This window comes from Elephas maximus, chromosome 2, assembly GCF_024166365.1.
Source record: "Elephas maximus indicus isolate mEleMax1 chromosome 2, mEleMax1 primary haplotype, whole genome shotgun sequence".
Lineage (NCBI taxonomy): Eukaryota > Metazoa > Chordata > Mammalia > Proboscidea > Elephantidae > Elephas > Elephas maximus.
In genome coordinates, this window is record NC_064820.1 from 53,328,337 (window position 1) to 53,349,208 (window position 20,872).

The 20,872-nt window shown below is 35.7% G+C and overlaps 1 protein-coding gene across 3 annotated transcripts in view; it reads left to right on the top strand.

The window, feature by feature from the left end:
* PARP8 (poly(ADP-ribose) polymerase family member 8) overlaps positions 1–19,246 on the top strand; it is a 189,722-nt gene extending 170,476 nt beyond the window's left edge. For all 3 annotated transcript variants that reach the window (XM_049863559.1, XM_049863568.1, XM_049863552.1), the window contains 9 exons: positions 1,298–1,365; positions 4,377–4,425; positions 5,603–5,715; positions 5,917–5,989; positions 7,440–7,509; positions 11,352–11,425; positions 12,538–12,607; positions 13,813–13,897; positions 18,871–19,246. In XM_049863559.1, the coding sequence (XP_049719516.1) occupies positions 1,298–1,365; positions 4,377–4,425; positions 5,603–5,715; positions 5,917–5,989; positions 7,440–7,509; positions 11,352–11,425; positions 12,538–12,607; positions 13,813–13,897; positions 18,871–18,973 (705 nt within the window). In that variant the 3' untranslated portion in view covers positions 18,974–19,246. The remainder of the gene's footprint in view (positions 1–1,297; positions 1,366–4,376; positions 4,426–5,602; positions 5,716–5,916; positions 5,990–7,439; positions 7,510–11,351; positions 11,426–12,537; positions 12,608–13,812; positions 13,898–18,870) is intronic.
* Positions 19,247–20,872: the final 1,626 nt, after the last annotated feature.

The window sequence follows — 20,872 nt, forward strand, 5'->3', positions numbered from 1 at the left end:
ACTTGCCTGTTTTCTTCTGTCACATAGCTTATTCACTATCCCAGTTCAAAATCTGTCCCTGTCACTTATTAAGTCTCTGACTTTGGCGCCTGCTTCTCATCTTCTTCAAAAGCTTGAGGTAAAAGGGAGCATGTTTCTTGCACCCAATCTGGATTATAGAGGACCATTAAAAAGAACTAATTTCTTTTGATAATTTATTTTTTCATGTATTTAAAGTTATTCATGCATTCGCTAAATAGTATGAACACCTCCTGATTTTCAGACAATGGCAAATAAAAGATCCTTTAATTCACAAGTTATTTGCTTAAAATCTACCATCCCTTCTGGTTGTTTTTCTATGCCCACACCTTCCTGTATTTTCTGAATTCTTTGCCAAATAAGCATTGTCATTTGTATAGGAAAAAGAACACTATAAAATACGTTTCCACTTAAGGGGGAAAAAGAAAACCTATTGCAGTGTCTTACAGAAAGTTATGCAAATGTTTTTAGTCATGAAAACAATTTTGATTTAGTATACTTAAACTGTGTGGTAGACCCTGATCATTCTTGGATATATAAATAGCTACTAACTCTAACTCTGGGATGAGCTCTCTGCCAAAAATTGCTACCTTTACATTTCTGGGTCATGTGTAAGCTATTTTAATAGGAGACGATAAGAGAAGATGGAGCATCAGCCTAGGAAGTTAGAGGCCACAGTTGCATAACTGGCTCGTCAGTGATGTTCCTGAACTTGGACAAGTTGCCTAATTGCTTGATGCCTCAGTATCTTCACTGTCAAGATGAAAATAGTAACCCTGAATCCTTTTTCACTCTATACTTCATAGGCATGCTTTCAGGTTTTATTATATCAAATTCTTTTAACTGTGCCAAATAAATATAGTGTTATCTTATCCTATTTTCTAGAAGTACTGCCTTATAGATAGACCTATATTGTCACAGAGATTGAAATGGTTAATTGGGCCAATTTCATTAACTACTTTTTAGAGAAAAGTTATTTTTATGTATATTTTGACCAATTTTCTTCATATAAAAATGTACACCTAAGTAAATACCCTCGCCTCACATATGAGCATGATGAGTAGCTGTCACAAAATTATTAATTAAAAGTTAAAAATAGTAATCTTGAGCAACAGCTAGGATAGTTGTTGCTGTTACCACCATGTCAGGCAGCAAATTTTCAAGTTTAACCAGATTAAGCATACTATTAAGCCTAATATTCCTTTTGTAAAAATGAAAACAGCGGGGGAAAAGTGGATTTTTAAGGGAAATCAAGAAGTATAATGACTTTTTTTTCCAGGCGCCGTATCTGGAAATCAAGAAGCAGATGGATAAACAGGACCCCCTTGCGCATCCCCTACTGCAATGGTATAAAATTTTAGTTTTCCTCTTCTTGAAAACAGAACATGGTTTTCTGCTGCCTGCTTTAAAAAAAAAAAAAAGAAAGAAAAACCTATTTTAGAAGACTTGCAATGCTACAGTTCTTCTACAAGCTTATGAGGCCTGGTGATTTTACAATCCAGGAGTCCTTAATGACTCTCACTTAATTAAAACTTCTACATCGCAAGGGGAAGAAGATGCTGTCACATGTACCACAAGGATATACAATCTCATTTGACTGCAGTTTGTCTATAGTTTTTAAAAATATAGCCAACTGGCTTAGGTGGCATTTCAGTTCGTTTAATTTTCTAGTTATGTGAAGACTAAGTGAAAAAAATTTATTGATTCATCCCTTATTATTGAAAATCTTTCTAAAATGTGTATTTTGTATATCCTTAACAGAGGTGGTATAAATTTGATTTAACTCTTTGGTGACTGCAGATGATGCAGTGTTTCTTAGCGAGCCTGATGAGGGACACAGCGTTATCCAGCATAGATCATAGAGGGAGGACTAGACTGAGAATAGGAGACGTGGGCTGAGATCTCAGCTTCCTACAATGTCTCCTTGAAGTAATTTATCCTCTCAAAATGAAGACAACAGTATCTATTCAGCATACCTTATAAGGGCTTCATGAGCATGTCTCTTTGAAATCACTTTGAAAACTCTCAAATGTTATGGAATTTACCACTCTTGTCATGCAATAATACAGATGTAACGATTATAAGAGATTGGTCTGAATGAGTACTTATTCCGTGCCACAACCAGAAAGTTGCTTTAAAAACCTGTGAAGATGGGCAAAGGAGACAGAATCTGGCTACCTCAGGATTCTGATTACTTAACTTTCAATTAGTCAAAATTTTATAATACACATTTAATTTAGTCTGCTAAGGCCATGACAGAATTTAGGTTTAGAAGCCTTCTTCTTTGTATATTTGTGCTCTATTATTAAAATTCTGAGAAATTAAATAAAATTGTACTTAGTTTCCATTTTAACCTTTTAAATTCTTACAATAAGTCATAGTCAAAATAGAAGGTAAAATTCTCATATCTAATCTGTTGGGTTTTTTTTTTTTTTTTCCCTGAAGTTAGTCTGACTTTTAACTTTATTTGTGATTGTTACCTTCAGCTTTGTAGTAACTCTTCTTTCAAGTGAAAGAAAATTTACCAAAATTTTTCCCAGTTTCTCTTATTATTATTGAAAAGTATGGAATATTCAGTTCTTCACATACCTGAATTTAATTTTTTTCATCTCTATTATCTGTGTTGAATAATAATTTGAATACATTGTATGTATCAACCCAAAGACATCCTCAAATATTATCAGAATAAGAATCTTCAGAGCCATTTTTTTTATTGTGCTTTAGATGAAGGTTTACAGAACAAATTAGTTTTCATTAAACAATTCATACATGTATTGTTTTGTAACCTTGGTTGCCAACCCCGCGATGTGTCAACACTCCCTCCTTCTCTACCTTGGTTTCCCCATTTCCATTTGTCCAGCTTTCCTGCCCCGTCCTGCCTTCTTGTCCTTGCCCTTGGAGTGGTGTGCCATTTAGTCTTGTATACGTGGTTGAGCTACGTGTATTACTGTTTGTTTTATGGGCCTGTCTAATCTTTGGCTGAAAGGTGAACCTCAAGAGTGATCATAGTACTGAGTTAAAAGGGTGTCCGGGGGCCATACTCTCAGGGTTTCACCAATCTCTTTCAGACCATTAGGTCTGATTTTTTTGTGAGTTAGAATTTTGTTCTACATTTCCTCTCCAGCTCTGTCCAGACCCTCTATTGTGATCCCTGTTAGAGCAGTCAGTGGTGGTAGGTGGGCACCATCTAGTTGTGCTGGACTCAGTCTGGTGGAGTCTGTGGTAGTTCTGGTCCAGTAGTCTTTTGAACTAATCATTTCCTTGTGTCTTCCATTTTCTTCATTCTTCCTTGCTCTAGATGGGGTGGGACCAAGTGAAGTATCTTAGATGGGCCGCTTACAAGTTTTTAAGACCTCAGATGCTACTCACCAAAGGGGGTGTAGAACATTTTGTTTATAAAACTATGCTTTGCCAGTTGAGCTAGGTGTCCCCCAAGGTCATGGTCTCCAGCCCTCAGCCCAGTAATTCTGTCGCCTTGCATTGGTCAAGCTGTGCTGACTTTCCCAGTATTGTGTACTGTCTTACCCTTCACCAGAGTTACTACTTACCTATTGTCTAGTTAGTGTTTTTCCCTCCTCATCCTTCCCCTCCCTTGAAACCATCAAAGATTATTGCTTTTTGTGTGTAAACCTTTCCATGAGTTTTTATAGTAGTGGTCTCATACAGTATTTGTCCTTTTTCGATTGACTTATTTCACTCAGCATGATATCTTCCAGTTTCATCCATGTCGTGAGATGTTTTGCAGATTCATCATTTGTTCTTTATCATTGCGTAGTAAGAAGAATTCATTCTTAATTAGGCAGTGTAGGAGGAGAGAAGGAAGCTGATTCATAAATCAACTTCTAATCTTTGTATTTAGATTAGCTTTATTTGAAAATATATACAGAAAGGAAACCCTGGTAGCATAGCAGTTAAGAGCTATGGCTGCTAACCAAAAGGCCGGCAGTTCGAATCCATGAGGCTCTCCTTGGAAACTGTATGGGGCAGTTCTACTCTGTCCTATAGGGTCGCTATAAGTCAGAATCAACTTGATGGCAACGGATTTGGGTTTTTTTTGGTTTTATATACAGAAATGTTAATTTTGATAATATTTGGATTGTGATTAGTGAATATTAAGGTTTTTTTTTTCCTTAGGTTTTAAGGAATCTCAGTGTGTTTCTCAGATTAAAATATTTTCTTTTTTGTTAGAGAAATTCTTTAAATGTTTCAGGAAGCAAAACAAAATTATGTGATTAAATAAAATTATTACAGAGTTTATGATATAGCAAAAATAAGTTTTACTCTCTTTCCATCTAAGAAGAAAAACTTCAAATATACTTGGCATGTATTTGTGACTGATGGATTAATTTTAATTTCAGGGTTATTTCAAGTAATAGGTCACATATTGTGAAGCTGCCAGTTAACAGGGTAAGTTTTTTCTTTTTTTTTCCATGTGTATAAAACTGTAGTTCAGAAATGGAATACCTATAAGTTGTGTGAATAAATAGTTATTTGTTGGGAAAGCTGACCCCTATGCTTTTTTGTTAGTCTCTCCAGGAATTGCAGTAGATCCAGGTTAAGTCTAATATTTTCAGTTTGAAATTGCCATTTGTGCACTAGCTGTAAGCCTTTCCAGTATATTCAATTCAAATTCACACTGCTGCTCTTTAAATAAATAAAAGAGTCAATATGAGATCAATTAGTTATTCCATAAGTGATAGAAAGTGTATTGCCAGGGACTGACCAGAAGAAAGTTAATGTGCTTTTTATCATTGTTGGTTTCATGTTGGCACATCTCCACTTTCTATATCTGAGAAGATACTCTCTTCAGATATCTACTTATCAGCCTAATAAGCTTTCAGAAAAGCTGCTGGAACTGTTATTTCTGTTCTCATCATGATCTAAGAGCAGCATCCAAAATCTCGTGTTTCTGTGAATCTTTAAATTGGCACACCCCAAATCTTGCCAAGAGTACCCTTTTGAGACATGAATGGATATTTTTGAGCAAGTATGTTCCTAGGTGAAAGGGAAATAATTTAGAAAATTTTGTCCAGTAACTATTCAAAAAGTCTCTGTTTTAATTTCTTTCTTTGACCAAAGGGGAAAACCGCATTTAAATGCAGGCAATTTCCAATTTTATAAACCTATGCAAATAAAGCTTAATGCTTTTGTAATTTAGAAATCTTGAACTAACTTTTCTTTTCTGCCCAGCAAATGCTCAGAATATTTCCTCAGTTGAATAGTTAGTGTATACTTAGGGAATTCAGTAATAAAAATCTTAAAAAGAAATGTAATTAGGAAGGCAGGTCTGCTCGGACATGATTACATAGTGTATTTTAAAACGAAATACAAATGACTTTGGATTGTCTGTATTCCTGTCGCTTTCCCGTTAGTCTAAAGAATTATCCTTTGTATCAGCAATTCCATACGACTTATCATTTGTGCAGAGTCTGTTTTTAATGCTGTGAATTGGCCTGTTAGTCTGATTAGCCTAAAGTTACTATGGTTTGAAACTGGATAATTTTTAAATCAGTAAAATTTGAAACTGTCATGGTTATATGTTAAATTTGACATGTTTTTATTTGTCATTATTTTAAAAAAACAGCAGTTGAAGTTTATGCATACACCGCATCAGTTCCTTCTTCTCAGCAGTCCACCAGCCAAAGAATCCAACTTTAGAGCTGCCAAAAAACTCTTTGGAAGCACCTTTGCATTTCAGTGAGTACAGCTTGATGTTAAGGGAATATGTCTCCACGTCAGTCTTCTGGAAATGTGTAGGGAAAGGTTGGGAATTAATGCTGAATAGTCGATGACATCATTCTTGGACACTCAGAACTTTCAGAAGGTAGCATTAGTTATTATACCATGACCACTTTAAAAGACCTTTAATTTTCTGGTTTTGGTTTTTCCTGGTTCTAGTGGCTCACACATTGAAAACTGGCACTCCATCCTGAGGAATGGTTTGGTTGTTGCTTCTAATACAAGACTGCAGGTAAATTTTCTGAATGCTTGAACAAGACCTCATTGTTCTTCAGTATTGAGGTTAGGCCAGCTGTCATGGTTCTCAGCCTTTATGTCCAAAAAGGGAAGGATAGGTATGTAGAAAAACTACATGGAGTGTCTAATAATCATAAGAGCATTTTTGTAAAATAACAAGCAGAATTGATGTATATACAATGTAGGAATGAAAAGGAAAAGAAAACTAATTACTTAATTTAATTAGTTAAAAAGAGAATTAAAATTCTATGAGACACAGTAAAATCAGACTTTGAACATAAATAGAAAAATATTAGCAAACTCAAACTGTATAAATACTCTATTCATTAATTCAATACACATTTATTGAGTACTGCGCCTTAGTGTGACTCCTTCTAGAGCTGAAGAGATAGTGTTAAGAAAAAGCAAAGTGGAGGCTGGACACCAGAGACCCATCTGATACCTGCATTTCAGCCTCCAGGAGAGCCCCTGGTGTTAGCAGAATGTTGTGGATATAGTTCCTATTTTTACTTAGGTCCTTCATCCCTCGCATCCTTCTTCATTCTCGTGCAGCTGGTTTTCAAATGACAGTCTAAGGAGGGCAGGAAATGAGATGTTCCACCTAATCACCTGCACTAAACCGAAAAACCAAGCCCGTTGGCATCGAGTCGATTCCGACCTGTAGCGACCCTATCTATAGAACAGAGTAGAACTGCCCCATAGGGTTTCCAAGGAGCACCTGGTGGATTTGAACTGCCAACCTTTTGCTGTAGCGGTTAACCACAATGCCACTAGGGTTTCCTCACCTGCACTAGACCTCTCAAAACAATGATATTAAGGTGATACAATTAAATGTAAATGTCTTTAAACGCACATTTATCAAACTAGCATTCGGTTCATACTAAGAAGGGGTGAGAATTCTACAACATAAAGATACTAAGAAAGAAATTTAGTTGTTCCAAGTTGTTTCTTAAACCAGTCAGAGAGTTTCAGTCAATAAAGCTCTCTGTAACTTGGAAAATTTAGAGGAGGATAAGAATCAGATGCCAGAGAGTACTGCGTTATGAAAATATGACTCAGACTGTATACTAGTAGGTGAATCTTGATCACAATTCCTTCATGTGTATTTCAGCCTTCACCTGAGATGGGGTTTTGTTTTCAGAATTTTCAACTAGTTAAAATAAGACACTACTACAGTACTTTGTAATAAATGATTCTGACTCTGGTGGTTTGGAAAACCTTCATCGTGGATTTTTTCCTCTTGCTATCATTTTTCATATAGAAACTTACTCTGAATTTTGAGCACAAGGATATTAGTATTATTTTCAAATAAGACCTTGGAAGAAGAGCTCCATCATTTTCTAAAACTTAATGTTCCAACATGAGATTGATTGCCTTCTTTTGTAAAATATTAACATTGGAAACCATTGACTGACCTTTCTCTCTCCCACCTCTTCTGATTTTAGCTCCACGGTGCAATGTATGGAAGTGGAATCTATCTTAGTCCAATGTCAAGCATATCATTTGGTTACTCAGGTAATCCTATATTTCACTTCTAACCTCAAATTTGTTTAGTTTTAATTTTTTGGTGCTAAATATTCTAGGCACAAGTTTGTGTCAGGTGACTAAGGCTTATTTGATATTTTTGTATGAAAGTCACTTGGTAAATATCAGAAGCAAAAATAAAGCACAAATGTCAAGGTGAGCTTACAATACTTCGCCTTGTATATAAGACAAGGAACCCTGGTATCACAACTATTAAGTGCTTGGCTGCTAACTGAAAGGTCAGTGGTTCCAACCCACCCAGTGGCTCTGCAGGAGAAAAGACCTGTCAATCTGCTCCTGTGAAGATTACAGCCTAGAAAACCGTATGGGGTGGTTCTGCTCTATTCTGTAGTATCCCTGTGTGTCGACTCGATGGCACACAACAACAACATATTTTTTAAATTTATTCGTTTTGAGTATTATCTTCCTTCATTTTTTTCCTCTAGTTTTGTATAACTTTATGCTGTATATGGATTTATTAAACCAGTTATCATAAACTTTGTCATTGCTAATTCCCATCTAGTAAAGTTTTAATACTTTAAATGTAAAATAGTAGAAGGAAAGTAAGTTAAGGATAGCTCTATCACAAAAATTTTGTTTAACTTCAGTTTTTTCACCTGTAAATTCGTTTAGCATATGGCCATGAAATATTAGACTACAAAATATTAACTGACACTCTTGATCCTTTAAATATACTTTCAATTATAGTATTATTAATACTCCATAAAGAAATTTGAGGAGTACTCGATGGCAATGGGTTTTATAGAAATTTGGAGGGAAGTGAAAAAAAGCACCCTGATAATCATCGTACATATTGATATCTTATTAATATTTTGGTGAGATTGTGGGAAAAAAAATCTTGAAATAAATGGAAAGTATGTTGAGGGAGCCTGGTAAATTCAAAATGTGGAAAGAATGATCACCAAATTGTAAACATTAATTATTCTTGGGTGGTGGGCTTTGGAATGATTTCTTCTTTGTACTTTTTTATTTTTGGACCTTTACACAGTGATTAGTATTACTTTTATAATAATTTACCTATTCTCTTTAAATGCAAAGTAATTCGCTCATTGCAAAAAAGGTATTCAGACTACACAGTCTTCTATAAAGTAACAAATGATATTTTCCTACAACTTCAACGTTCAATGTATTTTTCTTCAGTCTTTTTATTTTTCAGTTTTTATTGTGCTTTAAGTGAAGTTTACAAATCAAGTTAGTCTCTCACACAAAAGCTTATATACACCCCTAATTGCTCTCCACCTAATGAGGCAGCCCACTCGCTCCCCCCCTCCACTCTCTCTTTTCATGTCCATTTTGCTAGCTTCTCTCTAACCTCTCATCTCCCCTCCAGGCAGGAGATGCCTACATAGTCTGAAGTGTCCACCTGATCCAAGAAGCTCACTCCTCACCAGCATCCCTCTCCAACCCACTGTCCAGTCCAATCCCTGTCTGAAGAGTTGGCTTTAGGAATGGTTCCTGTCTTGGGCCAACAGAGGGTCTGGGGGCCATGACCACTGGGGTTCTTCTAGTCTCAGTCAGACCATTAAGTCTGGTCTTTTTACGAGAAATGGGAGTCTGCATCTCACTGCTCTCCTGCTCCCTCAAGGGTTCTCTGTTGTGTTCCCTGTCAGGACAGTCATCGGTTGTAGCCAGGCACCATCTAGTTCTTCTGGTCTCAGCTTCAGTCTTTTTAAAAATGATTTTATATTCATATACCTGTATATGTAGAACTGGAATTATAATTAGAAATACTAAAAGGAATGGGGATTACAAATCCTGTCAATTACGTAAATTTGTCTGGGAAGAGAGTCCATAACTTTTCATCAAATTCTTGAAGGTCCTTGATCTGAGAAAATGTTAAGAATTACTATAACGAGATGAAGTAGTTTCTGTAGTTCGTTTTGAGGGCTGCGAGTCTGGGAATTAGAGGACAGAACTGACTTTTAGCTTTCTAGTCAATTCAGACTCACAGTGACCCCATGTTGGCTCTTGTGTATGCTAGTGTGTGTGTGTGTGTGTGTGAGAGAGAGAGAGAGATTCTTTGATCACATTACACAACTCTAGGAATTATTGTTCACATGGTGCCTGTATGGTAAGTCTTAATATCCCATATTAAAGAAAAGGATAGAGAGGTTTAATAACCAGCAGAATGCTAACCAGGCCTGCTCCTCCTATGCAAAGTTCATGCCCTCTCAGCCATAGCAGGTTGTTTGTCAGTGATGGGAGAGTAAAATTGAAACACTTAAAACTGGAATTATAATTAGAAATACCAAAAGAGAATAGCAACAGTAATAAAAACTAAGATGATTAAATGCTGAGGGAAAGAAAATTAAAAAAAAAAAAAAAATTAGAAGTCTGCAAGCTAACATAAAAACTAAAACTGGAATAAGAACTAAAAACTGGAATAAAAACTATGTAAGGAAAAACTAAGAGAGAGCATAAATACAGATAGGTATCCCAGTTACAATTGCCATATAAAAAAACTGCCCCAGACTCGGGTGTAAAACAACAGCTTTATTACACGTCTGGGTTCTTGGGTTAGGAATATATGACCCAAGTTGGCTAGGATTCATGGAGAGGAATGCAGATTACAAATTCTCTGAATCATGTAAATTTTGCTTGTGCATATGTGCTTTTGTCTGGGGAGAGAGTCCATAACTTTCATCAAATTCTTGAAGGTCCTTTATCTGAGAAAATGTTAAGAATTACTATACTGAGATGAAGTAGCTTCTGTAGTTCGTTTTGAGGGCCGTGAGTCTGGGAATTAGAGAGCAGAACTGACTTTTACCCTTCTAGTCAATTCCGACTCATGGTGACCCCATGTGTGTCAGAGTAGAATTCTATAAGGTCTTCAGTGTCTGATTTTTTAGAAGTAGATCAACAGGGCTTTCTTATGAGGCATCTCAGGGTGGACTCTTAAACTGCCAGCCTTTTAGTTTGCACCACCCAGGGACTCCTCTGCATATAATACCCTTTAGTTTTCATCAAAAACTGCTTGTTGGAAATCCTAGGCCTATTCCTCACCCTGATCCCAGCCATTTCTGCACCTTTAGGAGACTGCCTGACTTGGAAAGGGTTAGATCCAAGCCATTTGCAATTTGGTAAGCAGGCTTTGCCTACACTCATTAACTCTCTTATTGAGACAACTTCAACATAATAACACAACTTTTGATATAGATGAATATTTTCAAATAAAATGTAGATGCAACAAATCTACCAATTCTAAAACCAATAGGGATTTTAGTTCTGTATTTCTAAAATCTTCTGGAGTAAGAAATCATGGCATTAACAGAGTAAGCTAAAACTTGTAGATATCATGGGCAAAAGAACTTACATGATTTCCCTTAAATAGAAGAAATAGTTTAAATTCTAAACAGAATTTAGTATGTATCAGTAGTTCAAGAAGTTAAGTGTCAGTGTTCAAGAAGTTAAGTATTTCTGCGATTGATCATATCTCCCCACCCTTTACCTCTCCCTCCTATTCACCAAGTGGTGAGAATTAAATTTAGGATCTAAAAGTCATTTAAAATCAAATTTAAAAAATTTTCTAAATATATCAATTTCATGCAAAAGAATGTCGTATCCTTATTTTTAATGCAAGGAATAACCAACTGGGATTTCTACCTTGTAGCTTGACCAAGAATTCTAAAACCCACTGACTTTCAATCCCAGGTGCTGAGGCACAGCCAGCTGCGTCTTCAGAAGCTCATTGTGACCATCTCTGGCCTCATACAAACATTTGCCTAAAGTCGAACGTTGCACCAGGAGAGACTGTATTTTGAGCTGACCTGTACAGCTTTGTTCCTCAATTATTATTTTGCTGATGTTTTCAGGGATGAACAAGAAGCAAAAGGTGTCAGCCAAGGATGAGCCAGCTTCAAGCAGTAAAAGCAGCAATGCATCACAGGTATTGTAGCAACCCGAGTGACTGTGTACGATTAATGAGCTATAGCTTTATTAAACTTGAGGGCTTTAATAAATGCTCAAGCTTTTTAAGTGGCCGTTTCTCATAGAGAAATAAAACTCACCCTAACATGTAATAACCAAATTGCCTTTATTCACTAAGTATTTATTGGGCTACTGCTATATGCCAGAGACTCTCTTAGACATTGGGGATATGGTGAAGATCAAAAACAGATAAAAGTTCCTGTCTTCTTGAAGCCTACATTCTAATAGAAGATACAAACAAATTAGACAGATTGATAAGTAGGTCGATATAGATAGATAATGCAATATGGTGTTAAATATTATGGAGAAAAATAAATCAAGTAAAAGGAATGGAGGATGCCATTGTATGGAGGAGAAGACGAGATGAATGTTGAATGGGCTGGTCAAGAAAGGAATAAACACCTCTAAGTAGTGAGTGAGTACATGAACCATGTGGCTCTCTGGGAGAAAGAACGTTCCAGACAGAGAAAAGAGCAAGCATAAATCTGTTGTTTCAGAGAGAAAAAAAAAAAAATACACTGGGAAGATGAAAAATCTATCAGATGAACAATGTGACTTAAAATAAAAAAAAATAATTGTATCTTTCCAACCTTCTACTCCCCCACAAAAAAGTCTTCTTCTACGTGAGATGTTTCTGACTCTGTGCAGTTTAGTAAATGATACTGTAAAAATGAGTTGGTTTTGGATAGTCGGATGATCTGGAGTAAAATGGGTTTTATTGTTTGAAAAGATCATGCAAATTTAACTTTGTTTATCTTGAAATAAAGATGCCAGTCCTCCAGTGAAAATAAATTTGAGGTCTAATTTATCTGATGAGAATATTGAGGTCTAATTTAGTATTAATTTTAATTCACTCATCATGAGAGTGATTTAATAATGACGATGTACAGAACTTAAATGATACTATGTATATAGCTTGATATTAAAAGAGAGCTGAAGGATATCGCTGACTGCTACTAGTCTCGATAGGCTTTTTTTTTTTAAAGCTGGAACCATCTAATGACTGTAATTTTTTAATTAATTTTTGAGTGCCCATTTTCACTCTAGTTTTTAAATTCTTTTGGACTTCAGTCACAGAAAAAAGGGCAACAATCCCAATTCCTGCAAAGCCGCAACTTAAAATGCATAGCTTTATGTGAAGGTAAGTTGAATGTTTTACAAACCTCATCATGTTAATTCTCCGTCTTATCTGTATTTTAGAATTCAGGTATATTTACTGGATGCTCATAATGGAATAGTGAAAGCATTGTAACTTATGACCATCTCTAAGGGTGTATCTCTGATGGTATAGTGGTTAAGAGCTACGGCTGCTAATCACAAAAGTTGGCGGTTCAAATCCACCAGCCATTCCTTGGAAACCCTATGGAGTGGTTCTACTCTGTCCCATTGGGTGGCTTTGAGTTGGAATCAACTAGATGGCAACGGGTTTGTTTTTGTTTTTTTTAAGGGCACACAAGGAAAACAGATATAATAAAGACCATAAAGGTTAAAACCAAAGAGCAGAGTTGGCAAGAATTCAGATAGCGCTAAGTTTTACTCTTGGCAGATGTCTCAGAATAGTAATTATATCTTTCTGATCAAGTAATGCTCACTGCTTTTGTTCAAGATGCCATCTTCCTCTTAAAGTTGGTGTTTGAGCTAGTTATATCATGAAAAACTTGAAAGATAAGCCAAGCACTGAGAAAATAACCCAAGAGGACTTTCTGTTTCTACACTGAAATTATTCTTCTGTTATGAACTTACGACAAAAAAAAATTGATTTTGCAAGATCATATACTTGTTCTTGCTTTAAAATCTGACTCAGCTAAAAATTCACTTCTTCTTTCAAGAGTTTGCTATTAGCTGTCTCTCAAGTTTTCGACACTTGATAGTTATATAAACCCGTGAAGTCGATTCCTACTCATAGCGACCCTATAGGACAGAGTGAAACTACCCCATAGGGTTTCCATGGAGCGCCTGGTGGATTTGAGTTGCTGGCCTTTTGGTTAGTAACCGTAGCTCTTAACCACTATGCCGCCAGGGTTTCCTGATAGTTCTATAGAACATTTAATTGCTCTCTGCATAGTTCCCAAGTCACAGGGCTTGTTTGTTTTTGATAATACACAAGTTACTTCCTTCCTAGTGTTATAGTATTTGTTGTATATCAAATCATAAGGTTGTTACATGGTAGTTCATTGTTTTTATTTACATTTCTTGTTAGCTAATAAGGTTGAACATCTTTTGTATGTCTCTTTATGTCTGTGTTTTTGCTTTTCAGTTTCTGAAGAGAAGGGATATAGTAACTTGGATGGACTGGGGTTTCTTTAGAGAATAAAATAGTTCTTTAATTTTATCTTCCACATACAGTGATCACGTCACCTGATCTGCACAAACATGGAGAGATATGGGTTGTTCCAAATACTGATCATGTCTGCACACGGTTCTTTTTTGTGTAAGTGGCAATGCTTAATTAGTATGTTATTGCCTTCTCCGTGAATGAGGTAACAGCGACTACAATATTAAGTGGCCGCTTTAGCTGCCAAAATAAACTCACAAGTAATTCAGTTTTCTGTTGAACTTAGTGATTTTGTTTGATTTTCAGAAAGCTGGGGAAAAAAAGTAATGTTTAAATGCTGTCAACTTAGAACTGAAAAGAAGCATTCTCTCTGTCTCTGATCATCTCTCTTTGCGTGTGTGTATGCGTGTGTGTGTGTGAATAGCTCCTTGTACACATGTGTGAATGTATATATACACATATACATACAGCTTTGTGTGTATTTGTGTGTGTATAGCTCCTTGTGCATATATATACATGCAAAGATGGGTGTGTGCATGTGTGCGTATACATCCACACACATACACTTTATAGAGTTTTCAAAAAATATTAGAACTAAGGATAAAGAATAGCGAGAAGGTGCTGTGTCTATACAAGATTGGTCTACATTCCATATAATATAGGCTGGCAGTGTAAGGCATATTAATGTGGATTTTTTTAGAGCTAGTTATATCATAAGAGCTATGTTAACATATAAGAACATTATTTTTCATTCGTAAATAATGGGTGCGGTAGACCTGCCTGATTTTCACCCGACCCTGACCCCCAAACCTTTTCTCATGTGTTTTCCCACCTAGTCCGTGATCCTGTCACTAAAAGAATCTCGGGGAAGACTAGGGGATCTCTGCTTTGTACTTTATGTCGTTTTCTAGAATGAAGGTGAAAATTACACTGGTTTGTTTAATAAGGCATGTCAAAATGACTGCATCAAAATGTTTCAAAATACCATGAATTCATAGTACTCTGTGCCTTTGGTATTTGGTCCATTAGTTCTACAGTTATTCACAAGAAAAATACTATGAGCTACCTGGTTTCCTTTTGTATGGTATGAAAATTGTGATTGTCTTACGATACACATTTATTGGCTGTAGATTTCTTGCTTAGTGGTCAGGAAACAATAAGTGTAGTGGAAAGAACCATACCGTTGAGTCAAGACAGTTAGAATCCTGGCCCACCAGTAAGGTGACTTTAGCTAAGTTACATAACCTCCCTAAGTTTCATCTCAAATGAGAGTAATGTACCTCCCTGTATATCAGTCAGAATCCCAACAGGTCACAGATGACTCATGCCAAATATGATCATTTCTGCCATCTACAGTTAGGTCACTTATAAAGCCATGGGTATAGTAGAACTGCAGATGTAGTAACCTGAATCATTTTGCACCAGAGCTCTTACATCCATAGGGTCAGAAGGACAAGGGGAGGAAGCAGTTACCAGAACCTAGTAGGAGAGTCCTTTCCAGTTCAGCCTCTTTGAAAGGAGCCATGGCCTTTAGCTGAGAAGCATAGGCAGTCCAAGGTGCATTTGGAGGGATGGAACCAAGATAATTAACACCCTGAATTCACCTTCCAACCAGTGTCTTGCTTGGACTCCTCATTGGCCAATCCTACCAGAAGCTAGAGGGCCAGGGAGCATATGGATGTAGCCTCCTGGGACAGAATGCAAGGTGGAGAATGTGCCAAGTGAATCTGGAAGCTCCAGGGGAAGCTGTCTGGCACGCTACTTTTTATGAGGATTAATTTGGGAGAATGCAGTTCTCTGTTGAAAGGCACTTAGTAAATACTTTCCCTCTTCCTTCTTGATCATCTTGACTGTTACCCACTGTTAGAGAAGCTCAGCCTTCCAAAAGAAACCTCCAGTGACAATGTTATTTCACTGAGGAATCCTGAGACTTTGACAGAAAAGCCCTGTCATCTAATTAAGTTAATCTACCATTTTTGGCTTCTTGTTTAAATTCATATTTATTGAGCTAAATAAACAACCTTAGGTCCTTAAGAAAGCAATAGCCATTTCTAGTATACTTTCTTGGAAACTTTATATAAAAAAAAAAAAAAGTATTCAGAAAATAAACCTGTAGGGATGGATAGATGTATAAGGTGTGTGTGTGTGTTTACTGCAGAGAAGGATGTCTGCATTTCATAAGAAAAAATTGAGGAAAGATCATTGGGGGAAGATAGAAGAAATACTTTGAGTATACTCAATTACTTTACAAATAATATAAAGGGGAAAAACCTATTAAGATAATGATTTTCATTGCTTTATAAACAAACGAGATTTCGTTCGTTTTCTCTTCACCCTCAGGAGAGAAGAGACTAATTAAGGAAAATTGATAAGATTAAAAAACAGATCAAAAGGAGAATCTATTCACTAATTATTGTACATTCTAATTACAGCCATCAGTTTCTTGCTTTATACAAGATGGTCACAAAGTTCTGCTAGTGGTGTCTCCCTAGTGAGTGGTATTATGTAGGAAAAAATAATGGAAGAGAATGGAGTAAGCTGTCACAGATACACAGTTATCAGATGTAAACTTAATTTTTATTCTTTTTTTATTCTCATTTATTTTATGTTGTATGATCCTTACTGTAAGAAGCTTGGTTTAATGACTAGAATATAAATTAATGTGATCTCATATTTTATAGTAATATTAAAAATTAAAATAGTTTCCAGGCTAATCTGCTTCCCAGAGTGAGGATAATAATAAAGAGATAATAAAAGTATTTAGTATACTAATCACAGTCTTTCTTCCAGTAAAAAACAACACAGAATGAGAGAAAATTTGGGAAGAAATTTTAGGGACCAGACTACTATATCAGAAAAATTTAAAGTAATATTTAAAGAAAGGTATCACTGGGGGGGGGGGGGGGGTGGAGGGGAAGAGAGGGGGAATGAGAAGTTTGAAAACATTTTGTTGGGAAATTCCAAAACGAGTAAACTTAATTAAAAATAAGCGCTCCAGGCAAAATGTAATAATTCAGATGTTATGACCAGATTCTAGCCAATTTCTAGTGCCTAAAAATTGTTGACAAAGCCTGATTTCATTACTGACCTTAATGCATGTATACAAGGACATTAAGGCTCATAGGTAGAAATAAGGCAGTTGTTTTAAAAATGGCCAGATGCCGGGCTCAAGCCAGGGGATGTGAAAAGCAAACACATATTGTGCACAAAAATGTTTACCACGCACTGAATGAATAATTTCAGAGCTGGAGAAGAACGCTCACTATTGGGATTTTTCCTAAGTAGGATAAAATAATAAAATCCAAGAGAAGGTAATTGATGATTTGGCAAGATAACAGAATAGGTGTATCTAGTGCCGTGGTCTTCCCCAAGCTCCCGCCACTGCTGTAGTGAACAATTTAGAGATAGGAGTATATCCTCTCTCGCAGCTGTTCAGGGACTCAGGCAATGTTAGGAACCATTGGATGTGCTTTATCCTGCTCATTTGATGTAAATATCTACATGTTGAATGCTTTGATGTTTCTTTGATTTAGAGCAGACAAATGTACAAATGAATTATTTACATATTCTGTTTATTGAATAAATGTATGTGCCCCCTTCATTTCTCAGAACATTTTAGGCAGTTCCGAAATTTAAGAACAGGAAGAACCAAATAAAACAGATCACCTGCAGAAAATAGGACAGAGTATTGCCAGGTACCCTAGTCAAGGAAATGACAGTGCTAAATAAATATCAGGAATTGCTATCCAAATCTATTTTATCTTTCAAGGTCTAGTTCAAATACCACCTCTTTCATGAAACTTCTGGTCAAAGTTAATCTCTCTTCCTGGTGTTCCTAGCTCATTGCAGAACTCCATTTAAAATTCATTGAATTCAACTCTTCACAAGGCTTGAACTCCTAAAGGCAGACTCTTTCCCTCGTCTTTTTCTACCCTGCATTTTCTGCCACACCTTGTACAGTAAAAACATATGACATATAATTTAAATATACTTAATGCTAGTCTAGGTAAATTGCAATGTGCTGAGAAGATCTGAAAGAGCAAACTTGTAAGAATTAACTAGGGTTAACAAGCAACCTTGGGTCATTAGTTGAGAGTCTGTGTTTGATACAATTATATGTAGGTGTTTAAGCAATGGATTATATAAGAAACTAAGCCCTCATTGCTGTATGTCATCCCTTTCATTTTCCTGCATTGCACTATTTCAGGAGAATGTAAGCTGGTGAGGAAAAGACAGTAGCATGCCTTAATCTTTGAGACAGTGCTTACCCACCGCCCCGCCGCCCCCTTTATCTATTTTGAAGTAATTACCACTTCTCTAAAGCTTCCATCTTGAAGCCATTTTTGTGAAATAAAATTAATTCTTCACCTCTTCCACCCTGAATATTATCATGAAAGTTTAAAAATTCATTCTTGGGAAATTCTTATTGCCCAAGTAAGTTTATTTAAGGAAATAAATTATTATCTGAAATGTAATTATTTCTTTCTAAAGGACTTAATAATTGCTGTCCTTTAGTATTATACTTTCATGTCTATTGCTTAGCTAAAGTTAGCCGGCCTGGAGTCTTATGTGAAGTACCAGCATAAATAAGAATATGTTATAGTCAGACCAAATAGAGCAAGTAGTGATAAGAAAAAATGAAGCCCTTGATTACAGCCGAATAATAACTAGAAGGCGGGCATGGTCAAGTGGTAGAAAATGAAGTAATTTATAAGAGTGCCACCAATCAGAAAATAAATAAATGATTGAAGTAGAAGTGGAGCTAAGAAGTCCATTACCTAAGGGCCATAATGTCGAAGTTGGTGTATTGGTTCACAGTAGGGTTCCTAACAGCTATGGTGGAAAAATGCTTGTAAGGCCAGACACTGAGATGCTTCCTGCAACTCAGGCAGTGCTTTGTTGTGGATAGAAAAGTTAAAATTTAAAGGGAAGCAGTAGGCAAATTAAGGCATGAAGTTGAATAACGGGCTTTTTTGTGTTTAGCAACATGAACAACTTATTAAATACAACTGAAACATAACTGTATCTTTCCCTTAGGCTATATATTAGGTATCAAATAGCATTTCCAAGCTGTTTTAAATGCTGTCATTTTTATGAATATTTTTTTGATTCTGTGTTTTGTGTTTTAGCTATGAAGATGGCCAAGTGGGAGATGCAAATATTAACACACAGGAAGGAGGCATTCACAAAGAGATCCTTCGAGTAATTGGTAATCAAACTGCTACTGGTTAAAGGACCACCATTTAATTAACATGATTTGAAAGCCTTCCTCGGGTTCAAAGCTGGATTTTGAACTGAAGAAGATGATAAAATAATTTATTGTTATTATACACAGAATTAACCCTTTGAATACTGATTTTTTTCTTAGTATTTCTAAGTATCTCATTAAATACCTAAAATGGTATAAAATTTATCAGTTGTAGGGGTTATGGAATCTAGTAATAAAATTAAAAAAGCACTTAAACTGAAGTTTGGGCTGCTCACAATAAACAGATTTAAAAAACAGTTTTGTGCTGATATTTTTATATTAAACTCTTTAATTGGACATTTGGAATTATATACCGACATTTTAGGTAACCGAAATAGAATTGAGAACATTTTATAATGTCATCTAAATCTGTAAGATACTTTGCAATAAGTATCGTGTTTGCACATTCTGATGTGCTATATTATTAGCGGCATGAACATTCGAATGTTTTGGGAGGGATGTTCCCTATGCTACTGTTATTTTTCCTTATACAAAACCAGCTAGGTCTTAGAAATAGCGCTTTGCCCAAAAGTATGTAATATACATACCTATAGATTCATGCATCAAAATGTGTGTTTGTGCATATGTTTGTGTATACACACACATAGATATTTTGACAACAGAGTTGGTGCAGATGGTTCACAGTACTAGCTTCACTTGTTGAAAAGAAGATGCTATTCAGTAAGCAGTAAACCTGGACATAAACCAAGATATGAGCCAAATTTTCCACTGTTCATTCACTGAAAATATTTGCAAACAAGTTTTCTATTTGTTTTAAGAAATGTCCCGTCTGTTAAAATTCAGCTCTTTTAAGAGGTTTTCTAAAAATCATAATTTGGGGAACATGAATGCCCTTGGTAAACTAAATCTGTATTCAAATGATTGTATGTTTAAAAGAAACGCCTCAGAATTGAAACAAACAGTATATATATTTTAATTTCCTACAGTGGAACTTTTTTTTATTTCTACCACACCAGCATTTTTATACTTTAATTTTTTTTCATATTGAGAAAGAAGACAAACTTTGAAACTTCTTTTATATTAAAAGAACACAAATAAGTTTATAGAGAACAGTAACACCAGTTCTCAGCATTCAGCCTTCAAAAGTCATGTGCTCATCAGAATCATTTCTATTTCTTTGGGTCCAAGAGTTCTTATTCACTTCAAGTTTTAGTTGACGGTGTGTTTTTCTCCATGATGTTTTTGTAATAAGGTGATTCATGAAAGCAGTTTAATTTGGGAGTCTACCACTTTATTCAAACCCTGAATCAAGGCTCATATCTGATTGTAATTTACTTAGAAAGAAAAAAATAATAAAAATGTATAGCCATTTGCAAGCATAATGTGATAACTTCTGTGTTTATTTCCTTTGTCTGGCATAAAAGGTGAGAGAAATGGTCATACATGTTGTTAAGGGCTGCAATTTAGAAAGTAGTTACTAATCATTTATTTTTCTTATATTGTAAATAATTGATATCCCACTTATTTCTGAAACTAATAGGCTTGACATTGTTGGGGTGTTGATCATTTTGATAAATTTTGATTTTGATAGTATCCACTTAAAACATGGATCTGTTTTGATTTGTGCCTGTGAACCCGACAGACTGAGGGATAGTATTAGCATCATAAGGGCAAGATATAGTATCTTCTTTGTGTTCTCTGACCAGGTATTTGGAGACATTATATGGAACAAGAGGACTCCGTACTTTCTGCCAAGAATCCCTAAGTCCCCCAAGTCGCTTTAACTGTTTTAAAAACATTTTTAAGCAACTGAATTCTTTTTTCAAATTTACTTTTGTGGGATATCTTACATATGACATAAATATGAAGTTGCAATAGCAGGATTTTGAAGTAGAGAGTCTTGGAACCCCATCTGTTTGACT